General features: G+C 34.6%; 1 protein-coding gene across 4 annotated transcripts in view; it reads right to left on the reverse strand.

The window, feature by feature from the left end:
- Nucleotides 1-14,034, reverse strand: part of MYOM2 (myomesin 2) — an 82,945-nt gene that overhangs the window by 14,559 nt on the left and 54,352 nt on the right. For all 4 annotated transcript variants that reach the window (XM_021392622.1, XM_021392626.1, XM_021392624.1 and 1 more), the window contains 9 exons: nucleotides 12,830-13,008; nucleotides 12,539-12,653; nucleotides 11,799-11,955; nucleotides 11,586-11,692; nucleotides 9,409-9,453; nucleotides 8,906-9,042; nucleotides 4,061-4,205; nucleotides 3,890-3,949; nucleotides 2,328-2,395 (listed from right to left, as the gene is read on the reverse strand). In XM_021392622.1, coding sequence (XP_021248297.1) covers nucleotides 2,328-2,395; nucleotides 3,890-3,949; nucleotides 4,061-4,205; nucleotides 8,906-9,042; nucleotides 9,409-9,453; nucleotides 11,586-11,692; nucleotides 11,799-11,955; nucleotides 12,539-12,653; nucleotides 12,830-13,008 — 1,013 coding nt within the window. The remainder of the gene's footprint in view (nucleotides 1-2,327; nucleotides 2,396-3,889; nucleotides 3,950-4,060; nucleotides 4,206-8,905; nucleotides 9,043-9,408; nucleotides 9,454-11,585; nucleotides 11,693-11,798; nucleotides 11,956-12,538; nucleotides 12,654-12,829; nucleotides 13,009-14,034) is intronic.

Consider the following 14,034-nt stretch of genomic DNA (forward strand, 5'->3'; position numbering starts at 1 on the left):
AATACATGCACCAATTTCTAAACCTTTTACATTAGAGGAATCTTACTCTTGATGAACAGCTCTACAAAAGCTCTCTATAGAGATGACCAGATAAATATGAGGAATTTTTTTTTGCTCTCTCCTAGTTTGTGATAGCTCTTTAAAATCTGCTCACAATAATCACATACATTGCTGTTTAATAATCAGTGTGGTTGCTATATGCCTCTGACAGTATATGGGATCACAATCTGGCCCAAAGCAATGTCTTGCCTGAAAAAATGAGAAGCATTTTACATTTACCAATAACTAAAGGGTGGCTGTTCCTGTAGCCATATGACATGAGTGGCAATTTTATTTGAACAAAGCCTGAAGGAACAAACCTTTAACGCTTTTCAACAGTTTTTCATCAAAGACTGTTAGTACTCAATCTGACAGTAAATATACTGAGATTCAGACACAAGCAGTTTGCAGCACCGAAGTTATTTGATGTTGACATTTACTATGAAAAGTTACCTTTTTCACTGCTTAGTCACACACCAAAAATCTTGCTTTTAACAGATACAGTGTAAGAGTCAAAGATATGCAAGAGTAGGTAGCTTCTGAACATTCTGAAATTTAGAATTTCTTGAAGAAAATTATAGTAGATGCTGGCATGTATAGAAAAATAAGCATGCAATAAAAAACCACCCATGAAAACACCCACGAAAACTACTTTTGCACACAGGCACAAGACAGAGTCTGGAAGAGACCTGTGCCAAGTGCTAAGCAGCCTGTGCATGCCTAGTCTTCTCTACAGGGAGCCAACTGAGCGGTGTGAATACAAGCCACCCTAAAGTATATGGTGTGGGGAGGAAGAGATTGCTCCTTGGACATTTTATTACTGCAGATATAGGTAAAGGCAGCAGCCCTTCTTCTAACTTAAAGGTCTGGTACCTGAAGTTAGTGAGACAAATTCAGACTTTATTGTTCAACTTCTTCCTATGTATAAATATTAGTTAAAGAGTCACAATCAACAATGGCCTGAACCTAATCTCCATTCACACACTAACAGTAATAAACATTATAAGGTCAACAGCATAGTTAAAATGATGAGTTTGCAGACAGCCCGCATCCTAGATTGCATTTACATACAATTTTCTGACCCTATGAACAAAAGATACACCAGTGAAAAGCGTATCAGTCTTTCACAGTGGTATAAACAGGCTCTACAGTCAAAGAAAAGAAGGATAATTTCAGACTAATTTGTAGGGAGTTAACACTAGTATAACTGGTTCAGCAACACAATTCCCTATGTGAACAAAAGGATAAGCAGAGTTCATGTCTGAGGCAAGTGCATGTTGAGATTATAAAGTGCTGCAGCTATGCATCTCAGTACCAGCAAAGGTACCACATTAGCTAATGAGCCTTGATGGAAAAATAGGAGCTCACCGAGTGGCAGCTTCACCACCCAGGTCAGTTCTGCTGGGAATAAGTTGAGGTTAAAGGCCTCCTAATTAGTGAGCAGAGAGAAAAAATAAAAAGATGCATGTGAATTACTCATAATGAGTGATTCAAGTCGTTCTAATTAAAAGTCAAAAATTTATTCAAAAGAAATGGAGAAAATGAATACAATAGAGTCTGTGCTACAGGAAAAGGCAGTGAAGAAGAGTTTGATGCTTACTGAATTCAATTAACTTAGTTTGAGGCCTTAATTGAGGCCTCTAATTAGTCTTTCTAGAAAAGAGCAACAAAAGTGAAAATATATCAGTTTAGAATGGCATATAAGACCTTAATAGCAGAAGTTACTCTGAATTCTGCGCCCATTAGCTTTCAAAAAAATCAAATGTCATTAGCCAAATATAATAAAAATCCTGTTTTATAACTCCAGTTCTAGAACTTTTGTTACATATTTGCTACATTTGATTAAATTTTATGTATATATTAGTAGAGGAGCTTCCAAATCAGAAAACAGTGAGGAAAGAGTTTGAACTGAGCCTACTTTTTGAGAAAGGAGAAAGGACCTGTTAGGGCTCGTTATTGCACTTCAATAATTTTATGGCTCACGGCTATTATAAAAGATTAGATTATCCATGCACAAATACAGTCTGGGTGGAGAATGGCTTGAGAGCAGCCCTGATGAGAAAGATTTGGGGATGTCAACATGAGCCAGCAGTCTGCACTTGCAGCCCAGAAGGCCAACTGGAAGAGGGTAGGTTTCAACTAGTTTTACTGCTGAAAATGTCAAAAAGTTTAGTTTAAAATATGTCTAAAAAGATTTCATTTTAAAAATACCAAAATCTTTCATCACATTTTCCTCCTCAACTATTAAGCAACACATTCTAAAAATTATTTCAAGTGTATTTCCTCACCTTACAGGAAAGCAGAACTTCACATTCGTCTGTAACTTCCCAGTATAAAAACTCTGAGAAGTGGGGACCTAAGAAACAAAACGGTCTTAAAGCATATCTTGTAGAAGGAAGGAAAATATATCTATCTGACAGTTCTAGCAAAAGAAACAAAATGATGAAAATTACATTCTAACATCCGTATATCAGTATGATCAGAGGGCACTCCTGAATTACCCATGTGCAAGAAGAAAAATCCTGCCGTAAGCATTCACTGTATTAGACCCATGTGTCTAATGTACAGATTAGATTAGAAACCTGAGGTGCATATCTGTTTTTAGGGTAAGTCATGTAGTATTCCAAAACGTAAAAAGCTGAGTGACACAAATGAGTTTGCTAAATATGTTCATGCCCAATTTCCAGGCAAGCGTGGGAAAGAAACAAAATAATTAAAATTAAGATGCTGTATTTATTGCAGGTGGAACTTGATAATGGACAAATGCATTCTGACACTCAACCAATTAAATGTTTGAAGCCAAGATACCATGCCAGGCAACATTTGTCCAAATTATTTGAATTTTAAAAATATATTAATCATTATAAGCAGAACAGGAAATATTCCTGTTCCCCACTGAGGTTCCAAATCCAAATATATATGCCCCTAAAGAAATTTACTGATATGCTTAGTCCTTTTAAAGTTATTGTCGTTACTTATATCAGTAAATTTATGAATATGTTTTCCTGTCTGTAGGATCAGAGCCTGTAATTCCAATACTCAGATCTGAGAGATGGCAAAGTTCTAGAGTTTTGCTTAGATCACTGAGAACTGAAACTCCTGTGATTTTGTGCACTAAACAATATAAATCTTTTTTTTTTTTTAAGATAGGATATAACAATTACAGTACTTATTCAGAGAACCTTACCTAAGCTATTTAGAATAAATGATTTGTAATTATTGTCTTTACATTCATCCTAAAAGTCATTTCCTTACCAAGTTAAAATTACAAACTGAAGCTCAAACTCAATTCTTTCAGTATTTCACAGTGATAGAATTCTGAATTAGATATCTAGTAGTTATTCTTTTAGCTGCAAAAAAAATTATAACAAGTACATAACAATTGGAAATCATCTAGTGACTATATAGCAAATACACATGCATTTGGTCCCTAAAATTTGCCTGGATAGAATCCACAGGATTAGATTTTTAATCTTCCTTGTCTGACTCTGTTCTGGCAGATCTTCTGTCAATTATAATGAAGGGACAACTTGTGTGCTTAAAACAAAACATGTGCTGAAGTGTTTTGCTGGATCAGAGCCTACAATAAGCACTCTTCTTGCGAATATTCAGCAAATATAACCTCTTATAAGGATTTCCACTTTTTTTCTAATTAATAAAAATGATGTCACAATTTGCAAGTTTTAAATGACAATGTTGGAAAATAAGAACCATATCCAGCAGGGGTTCAATATCCTCTCCAACTGTGCAGTATACTGATCTTCTAATGAAGTTGTATGGAAGTTATTATTCACCAGGAATGCATCATTAGCTGCAAAATGGGCCTAAAGTCACCAGTCTACTCTCTTACCTTGCTTCCTGAGGAATTCCTTTCGCTGGAGCTCAGCCTCAGCCAATATTGTCTTAAATGCTGGATTTTAGAAGAGGTAAATGAATAATCAGTTAGTCATAAAAGTACTCAGGAATAATTGAAGTTTATTTCTTCACGTGAGTCAAAATTTCAATTTTTCATTGAACTTACCATCTCCAATGAGAACTAACGAAGACTGATTTTTGGCCTTTCCATCCTGAATCTGTACTGTGTAGGTACCTTCATTGTCAATTGTAAATTTGTCCATCACCATTTCTATAATGCCATTTGAATGGTCGCAACTTATCTTGTGCCTCTGAAATAAACAAGTAATAACTTTACTATATTGTTAAATACTTACGACTCCCTACCAAACTAGACATGTTTTGTAATTTCATTTCCACACTTACTTAATTGTTTTCATTTCCTTTTAATTGTGAACTATGAGAACAGGACTGTGATTGAGTTCACTGTTGTACAACAAGGTACCAATGGTGGTGGAAACCTCTGTGTGCTGCTGCATTTGGAACCTTCAAATCATAATAATATGGATGTTTTACATTTAAAAATAATAGTTTATTGCATTATGCATGTTTGGAGATGAACCTCCACAGTCAGCTGCATTAGAGCTTCCTGTTCAACAAAGGGTTTTGCTAGTCTGAAGCACTATTCCTAGCAGAGTCCACAAGTAACTGGAATATTGTGTTTATAGGTACAGATGCAGAACTCCAAATACGTACCTTGTAAATAAAGCTTCGAACAAATTCAAGACATTGTAACTACTATACACTTTCTGAGGTATATGTGGCAGCTTGATACTGGATTTTTTTCTTACTTAAAAATGTATTTTTAGAAAGGGTATAATAACTTGTTCATCTTATGCTACAAATTCTTTTCAGAGATCCCCAAAGACCATGAGGGAGAACACTAACTTGTGTCTTCCCTGTTCAAAGCCAACAGAACTGCCAGGAACAAAAAAAGATCAGCAAAGTCCAGCAAAGGAGAATTAGAATTCTGTCAAAACATCTAGCTACCTACTACAGTCCTTGGAGAACATCCAGAATACCAAATAACAACTTCAATTTAAAATGATTTAAATTACTTCACTGTTAAATATCCTTTTAATGGATGCTTTCTACTCAAGATTCTAGAAAGATAACTTTCTAGCAGGAATCTTCAAGAAAAAAAGAAAATTACAAGCAAATAGTGGACATGTATTGAAAAACACTTATTGAATTTACAGGTACTATTTTAGATACAAACATAATTTCCTAAATAGTATCCTCTTTCACTCAGTGAGTAATAAACATGAAGACTGTGCATCCTACTAACAGTGATACTGTTTGAAGCTCAACTACAAAATTCCAAAGCAAAAATAATTCACAGAATTTATTTGGTGAATATTTTCAGGGTGACAAATGTGGTCAAGGATACCACACACTAACTCTTGCATTCATGAGGGGACAGAATAGTATCATAGAGTAGGAGGAGTTCTATGCAGTAAATTAGTATACACCCTGTAGCTGCTATAAGGAGACAAGAGGCCTTATCAATAGAATATTTTGATTAACCTTCTTCTTGGAATCCAAAACCAGAAATAGTTAAAGATACAAGAAAACAAAGTTTAAGAAATTGGAAGAAAGAAAGAAGAAAACAAAATCTAATAGAAATAGCACTTGTTAAACTATCTAGGACCAATTCCTTAAGTGGAAGAAACTTTAAATACTTGTCTAAAATTAGAAAGAATGACTCCACAGATATGTCTTCAGCATTAAAGGATGCCTCCTGGCAAGTTCCTGCACAGATGCAAAGTTTGCTCACTCATTGTTTGTTTGTTTGGTACAACCAAATTACCAGCTGGGGACAACCTGTAAAAGCAGTCAACTGAAGAACAGCTGTAAGGGTGAGCAAATTTGCCACGCTTGCAGCTACCTGAGATACCTATCAAAGAATAGCTTAGACATAGTGAGATGGCTAGCATTTATTACTGGTACTTTCAAACATACCAGTAGTACAAACACAAATTTTATCAATTTCAATCTGTAAAGTGCTGTCAAGTTTATATCTTAAAAAAAAAAAAAAAAAAGAAAATGTATTAAACAGTATATTATAAACAGTATAGTATTACAGAACACCTGAAAAAGGATGAGCCAAAGGTACCTAGGAAAAGACTGAAATCATAGAATCACAGAATCATAGAATTTCTCAGGTTGGGAAGGACCTTCAAGATCATCAAGTCCAACCGCAACCTAACCATACTGCTCTAACAACCCACCGCTAAATCTTGTCCCCGAGCACCACATCCAAATGGTTTTTAAACACATTCAGGGATGGTGACTCAACCACCTCCCTGGGGAGCCTGTTCCAGTGCTTCACAACCCTTTCTGTAAAGAAGTTTTTCCTGATATCCAACCTAAACCTCCTCTGGCGCAACTCGAGGCCATGAAAATGAAAACAAGACAAATATTGTAAGTGCAGTAAATGAAAGAAAATAGAAAGCCATTGTTCAATATAATAGAAAAAATATATGGACACTAAAAACGTGACATAAATCTGTTAATGAAAAGTCTTTTCACTCCCCTTATTCTTAAAACTGAAAGATCAGGAAAATAACACACTATTTGATCATGAAATAACAAAATAATCTTAAAATAGATGAAGAAATTAGGACCAGATGACCTCGGCCTTGTTTTGAACAGTGGTGATGCCTGCCCTTTTCTAAAAGTCACAATAAGGAGCACTGAGGTTTGGTAATGAAAAGAACTGAGCGCAGTTCATAAGGAAATTATGAGCTCTTGAAAATCTGAAAAGCTTTAGGAAGAGACGATAATCAATTAGAAAAAAGAGAATGTGTGAACTTCAGAGATTTATTTCTCTTATATAGGACTCTGTGCAAAGTGAATAGTTCCAAAACAATTATGATGTAGTATAATCAAAAATAAGAGCTAGGATTGTTTGCATGATAAAATATTTAACAGGATGGTGCCAGGAAACATTCTTTAAAAATGTATTATTGTTGATGGAAACACAATGAGACTAATCTAGTTTAAATCTTAGTTAGGTAACTGAAGAATGAGGAAAAAGGGAAAAAAAATGGTATTAAACAAAGTAGTAGCCAACAAATCAATTTGGATAACTAATGATCAAATAAATGCCTTAGAGGGAACAGACTAAGGTATATGATTTGCCTAAAATAATAAGGGAAAAGGCTTTTATAATTTGGACATGCATTTTCCAATATAGAGTAAATAGATATCATATGAAAAGATAAGAGTTTTACTTAAGGAAAATTAAGTAGAAAATATTACTTTTATAAGTATTCATATATAAGACTGGACAAGATAGGCTAGTAGAAAGAGCTGAAAAAAGAGAGCTAATAACAGCAGCAACCTATCAAGAAATGCAAATTCAAATTCTCTCTTATACTCTTGCCCGCAGAAGTCAAGGACAACACTTGCATTCATTTAATGAGTTTCCAGGGAGAATGTTAAATTGAGATTTTCCAGAAGCAGAACAAAAAAAAGGGAAGGTGAATGTTTTAATCTGATCGTTTATCACATTTCCAAAAAATCTGGAATTTCTCACTTTAGGTAAAGAAGAATATTTTAAAAGATGAAAATGACAGCTGATTAAGTGGGGCCTAGTTTGTTCCATTTTGATATTATTTCAAAATCTTACAGAAACTGTTCTCTGGGTAGGAACTAGAAGGAAAAAATTATCATTTTATTCACTGTCAAGAATCAGACTACAATTCACCAGCACAACGGTTTATTGAACATGTTCAGTGACTTTAGCCCAGTCTCCAGGCAGGTTTTAAAGTGTAATTAGGCTTCTAACTATTGCCATTATGCAGCAAGATGAAGTTCAATGATTTTATGGGCACCATAAATACCGGGCTTTTATGTGACTTTCCACAAAAATATCATCAATCTCCAAAAGTAAATGTCACCTATGGGTTACTAATTAAAAAGGTGAAATAATGCAGCTCCACTTCAAGACTCTCCTTCTGATGTCAACACTTTCAAAACATATGTGATCTAAAAATAGCTTATTCTGTTCCACTGAGACTGCCAAGACAGAATATTGTCATTTCAATGCATTCTCATCACTAAATTCAGGTTTTCGGTGCTAGAGTTTATTATTTCTTGAAGTAAGAAATACAGAGAAGTATTCTGCTTAGAAATACTTTGTCTTCCACCTATTAGTATGTCATTATAGGAATTGCTTCTTGTTTTTCTACGATATAAAAATGCTTATAAGCTCCTCTGGCCAAAAATAGGCTTTGCAACATCAAGAATAAACTGAACCTTTCAAACAGCTGCACTGTACGTGTATTCCTCACAAGAAAAGATATTTCCAGTGCTGAACATTATGGCCAGTAAATGAACCATATTCCAGGCCCACAAGGACATGACCTTGCTTTCTTCATAGCCCAGTCTGTTTAGTGTCCCTTGGCATGAAAGGTCTTCCTACATCTAGCAAGCCTGTGGGTCTGCTCTTCCATCTCCGGGTAGCCAGTCAGTAACAATTTACTGTCTAGGCCAAAATTAAAAATAATAATAATCATTAAAGAAAAGGAAAATGATACCGTTGAAAGCTTTTATGTCTATGACTACTCTTGCATGGTCAAATGCCTCCCACATTATACAGAAAACTGCCAGCATTGGCTTCAGAAGGTCTCACGGAACAGCGTTTCTTGCAGGCTTGCAGTCAAAAACTGTACTTGGAAGCAGCTTTGTATGTCTTGAGCAATTTTCCTAAAATATTTGTGCACTACTTTTAATCAGATGCATTTAATTAAAGGCCTAACTTCTCCTTCTCTTTTCTGTTGATCATCTAGGTCCAAAAAAATGAGCATGGACTTCTGAGGGTTACATTTTGCTCTATTTTTTTTTTTCAAATATTATCACACTGATATTAATAAATTGGTTTTAAACTATCAATATAAATGTATTATTAATGTCTAAAGTTGCATTCAGCAGATTCACGAATATATAGAACTCAATATGCACTTACATCACTGTTTTCAACTTCTTTGTCATTAATAACAAATCTATAGGTAGAATTTGGTGATAAGCTTTCAGCTTGAATCCAGAAACGAACTTCTCCTTTCTCGAGAACCTCATAAGCTAATTCCGATTTCAGAGGTATTGCTGCAGGGAAAAAAAGCAATCAAAAGTCAGCATTGCGTGAATTCTTTTAAGAAGAATGACTATTGTAGTAAAACATTAATATCTTCTCATTATTTATGGAACGCTGAATAGAGAATTGATTTTATGCAGTGAAAAGACATCTAATGCAGTCTTTGGTTCATTTTTAAATTCCTTTCTCTGAGAGAAAACAGTTTACAATTTAGAGTTTGTACAGTATTTAAGGAATAGACTAGAAACAACTTTCTATTATCAAGTCAATCAGAGAAGCTGCCATTGTATCAGGAAGAACCTTTTGAGAATTCCAGTCACTAGCATGGAATTATATTTATTTTAGAAGCAAAAAATAGATTCAGGTCTTCAACTTACTTGGATTCTTTATTTCATGGCTTAGTGTCATCAAACGTTCAAACTCTGAAATCCAGAAAAAAAACATTTTAATTTATTCTGAAAAACAGTCAGAATACAATTGTCAAATAAGTTACATATAAGCATCACCAAATAATCTCCTTAAGTTTTATACGTGAAATACCCAATTTTCCTTAGAAAATTATGCCCTAAAAATAAGATTTAAGAAACTTAAAATTCTGATGCATGGAATTATTATGAGTTCATTCTTCCTATTTCCTGTGCCCCATCACTGGAGGGGTTCAAGGCCAGGTTGGATGAGACCCTGAGCAGCCAGATCAACTGGGTGGCAACCATGTCCACAGCAGAGGGGTTGGAACTGGAAGATCTTTAACATCCCTTCCAACCTAAGTCATTCTATGATTCTATGATTTCATGCATATCTAAATTTCCTATGGGATTTAAGCTAAGGATGGGAGACAACAGCTCAAACAGTGCATAAAGCTTTTTTATCTACTGATATCCTTTCTGACAAAGTACCTGAAAATCTTGCTTACTCTGGCAGGAAACAACACTGAGTGCAGCCTAGTCTGAAAAAGGTGAAGAAAGTTCTATTTTATGCACTAAATTATCATGAAGGCTGTGTGTCTAGAAATCACATTATTAGGTTTTCAGATTAACCCTATTTGACATACTCGTTACTAATAAAGATTTGTAATATGAACATTGCTGCCAATTCCAGTATTACTGATAATGTAAATACCAGTGGAAATTAGGAAGGATTTATAACACATGAAGGATTTAGCGAAATTACAGAATTTACAGCGTTTGTGGAAGTGGGCAGTGAAATAATGGTTTTTAGTGCTGGGATACAAAAACAGACACTTGTGCAGGGATCCAGTACAAATACGAGTATAATTTTGAGTGACAGATATCACGAGGGAAGACAAAAGCTAAATGTGTGATGTGTGGTGGGAATCACTTTGTCTTGTACAGAAAAACCTCAGAAGACAGAATTTGAAGTAGCAAGATCTATGAACAATTTTCAGAGATATGCTTCAAAATTAAACCAAAGGGAAGTCACCATTATCAAACGCAGGCCTGCCTTTTCCAACAGTATTCAACAGAAAATGCAAAGCATTGCAAATTTACCTTCCATAGAAGAAGAGGATATTAGTAATGACTAAGAATCTACATAAATGGCCCATGTCCTGGAGAAACTTTCTTTTGTTTGTTTTTGTTTTTTGTTTTGTGGCTGCACAAAAAATTTTTCTCAACACCTACTTTGAATGGAAGGACTGATGTGGATTGCACTGTGACAGAAATCCTCCCTACAATCAGACTCTCACTTGGACTCACTGCTTCTCCTTAAATGTCTTAAAAAGAAGGTAGCTGGAGGGATAATCATGATTAATTTAGAAACTGAACAATCACAGACTGTGGGCTGGAAAAGCTCCAAAATAAGTTTTGTGAAAGAATAGCCAAGTTCTCTCTTTGCCTTTCACCTCCATAACACTACATGGTATACCATAGTCAGACTGAAGTAAATTCACTGCAACTCCAATGAAATAAAACAGCTACAATGAAGTAAAGCAAAATTGATATGTTTATGCCAAAGGATGATTGAACCCAATATATTTACATTTTGTTAAAGGAACATTCTTTTTCTCAGATTCTTCTCTCTAATTCTATGCACCTTACTTTTATTAAATTATCTGCAGAACCTCAAGGTCTGTCTGTATTTGTTATGTTATATAAGGCTCCTTGATAGGCATCTAATAAAGAACCAATTATTATAAGGTGTGAAACGCTAAAAAGTCAAAGTACATCTTAAATGACGTACTAGACAAAGAGGTTCACAAAATACTGAAAAAAACAGGTTCAGTCATTTAACTGATTTTCTAGTGAAAATGAAACAGATCATGCAGACAGCATTATCGTCCCAACATAAAGCAGTTTTATTTGAATCTATTCCTTATCTTTTTTAAAAGAAAATATTGCCTTAACTCAGGCTAACTTTCATTATTGTGATAATAAGAAAAATAACTAAGCACATGAAACCTGCTGTGATGTCTTTCTTTGTTTGCTCTTTATGCACAGGAAAGAATGGGAGGTTTGTTCATTTCTTTTTCTCTGAACATTTTTAGTGCAGTTGGGGTGACAAAATAAAGACAGACCTGAGGTGGTAAGAACCTTACCTTCCTCATCCATAACGAAGCTGGATGAAACACCATCTGTGTCACTAACTGAGATACAGTAAGTTCCCAAGTCCGATTTATCAGGATTCTTGAAGTACAGCTTAGAACTAAAATAATCAATAATGAAATATATAATTAGTGGGTTTTACCATAATATTGGGATTTATTAGCAGTAAAAACTCCCAGGACTTTGATACAGATTGCTTGACTTACTGATCTCCTTCTGTCTCAATCTTAAATTTATCAGAATCCTCAATCTCCTCATATGATTTTCCCCACAGAAAATGAGATGCATCCGTAGCTTCTTTGCATTCAAAACCCAGGTAAATATTACCTTCCTCATCCACACCTGAAAAGATTTCTTTTGTTCCTGCAAAATGAGAATCAAATCAAATGTGAAAGCGGCATTTCTCTTTAGCATTGCTATACAGAAATGATAAACGCCTATGCAGATTCTTACCATCTCCACTAATAAATACTGGTTTACTTGTATGTATTGAAGCATGTTTGGGTCATATTCTGATTCAGCATCACATTCTAGCACCTTTCTTACTCTAAACAAATAAGGAATGCTAAAAATAATACGTTTATTGAGAAACAAAGCTATGAAATTAAACTGAATATGAGAAGGTATAAACAACTGACGTAAATTAATTTTATCATCAGTCTTGAAGCTTAAATAAATGTGTCATGTTATACTTTTCACTCACAGCAGCATCACATCTGATTATGAGAAAAATAACTAAAATAACCAATTATCAAAATATTTCCCACAGTAAGTAAAGCAACAAGGCTTGGCAGTACCTCTGAATCCACACAAAGTTTTTCCTTCAGTTTTAAGGCTCAGATCTTTTGAACTCTTGAAATACTAATTTGTGCTACAATATCTACTCAGATTGATTAAATCCACTTTCATGTATTTCAGAAGCAGAGGAGGTAAAACAGTTCATTACCTGGGCTTGCCTCAACGAACACTGGTTCAGATATCTCAGATGACTTGCCAACCCCATCATCATTCACTGCACGAACTTTGAAAACATAAGTATGACCCTGATGTAAATCAGTAACCTTGAAAAAGATGAAGAGCAAAGTCAACTTAAAAAAAAACAGTCTAAGCTCTTTCATTTAGCTATATGAAGATGTTAGCAGAAGACTAAGTTCAAATATGTATCTTTTCTGCACTCAATCAAATGCTCTTAGAATTCAATTTTGAATTAAAACTAGCTGCAATGTTTATATGTTACCTTAAAATAACGGTGTGAAGTAGGTTTTTCATTAGCAGTGATCCAGTCCTCTGTATCTACTTCCTTATAGTCCACTAAGTACCCAGTAATGGGGCTTTTGCCTTCATACACAGGAGCTTTCCATAGAAGAACCAGTGATGTATTTCTAACTTCACAAACTGTGAGATCATATGCAGGACCTAAAACATTTCAAATGTTTGATAATTCATGTGGAAGTTCACTTCAGTGTAATAATGTTTTAAAAACTAAAGACATGGAAATATACAATTTTAATTTTGTTTTGACTGTATTTCCTTCCAAATATCTCCCCCTATATAATAAACTTGTTATTCATGATATTTCAGTAAACGGCAATATCTGCTTTATATGGTGAATGACATTAATTTTCCAAAGCATGCATTCTTATCTGGATCTCAGTATCTCCACTATAAGGGAAAGTTATTCACCTGGACAATCTATGTAGTTCAAAATTTTCCAAGGAACGGAGCTTTCTTGTGTATTATTTAATTCTCTACCCCAACAAAATTGCTTCACTGAGCTTAGATTCAGGTTCATAACTAAGCATCAGGATTTTTAATTTTTCTTAGTGTACATCCTTCAGCCTGGTTCAAAACCCACTGGTACCAGTGGACTTTGGATCAGACTTCATGTACTCTTGCAGAAGAGCATTCTTCATTGTGAGGTGGATAATGGTAGCCAAGAATAACTTTTATATAGGATATTTGCTAAGAGAACTGTTTACACCAAAAACATTCTGATTTATTCTAGGAATAAATGAGAGTTCTTACCTTTGCAGCTATCAAGGAATATTCTCATTGCTATATTTTCTTTTACCTTCACTTAACTGTTCCAGCACCGTTCAGTTTAACTCATAGGATTTAGTTTTTACTACACTCCTGGTATTTATTTCTATCTGTAGACTATCAAGGCATAATCAGATCCATTTACTAGCAAAGTGACAACATCTATAGCAGAATACTGCCTTTCAGCCAAATAATGTAGCTGGAAGCTTGCTACTTGTGCTTTAAATTTAAATTAAGGAAACCTGAGACAGGGATTTCCACTGCTGTTAGTCTAGCCTAAATCAAAATATTACTTTTTTCTACTACATGTCTCATCGTGTAAAACAACAAAAAGCAGGAAAAGCTTATAAATGAATCTGACTGCCATTTGAGTTTATGTGATGTCAACCTGTGAGAAATGCC

The sequence above is a fragment of the Numida meleagris genome, chromosome 3 (genome assembly GCF_002078875.1).
Source record: "Numida meleagris isolate 19003 breed g44 Domestic line chromosome 3, NumMel1.0, whole genome shotgun sequence".
NCBI classification, from domain to species: Eukaryota; Metazoa; Chordata; class Aves; order Galliformes; family Numididae; genus Numida; species Numida meleagris.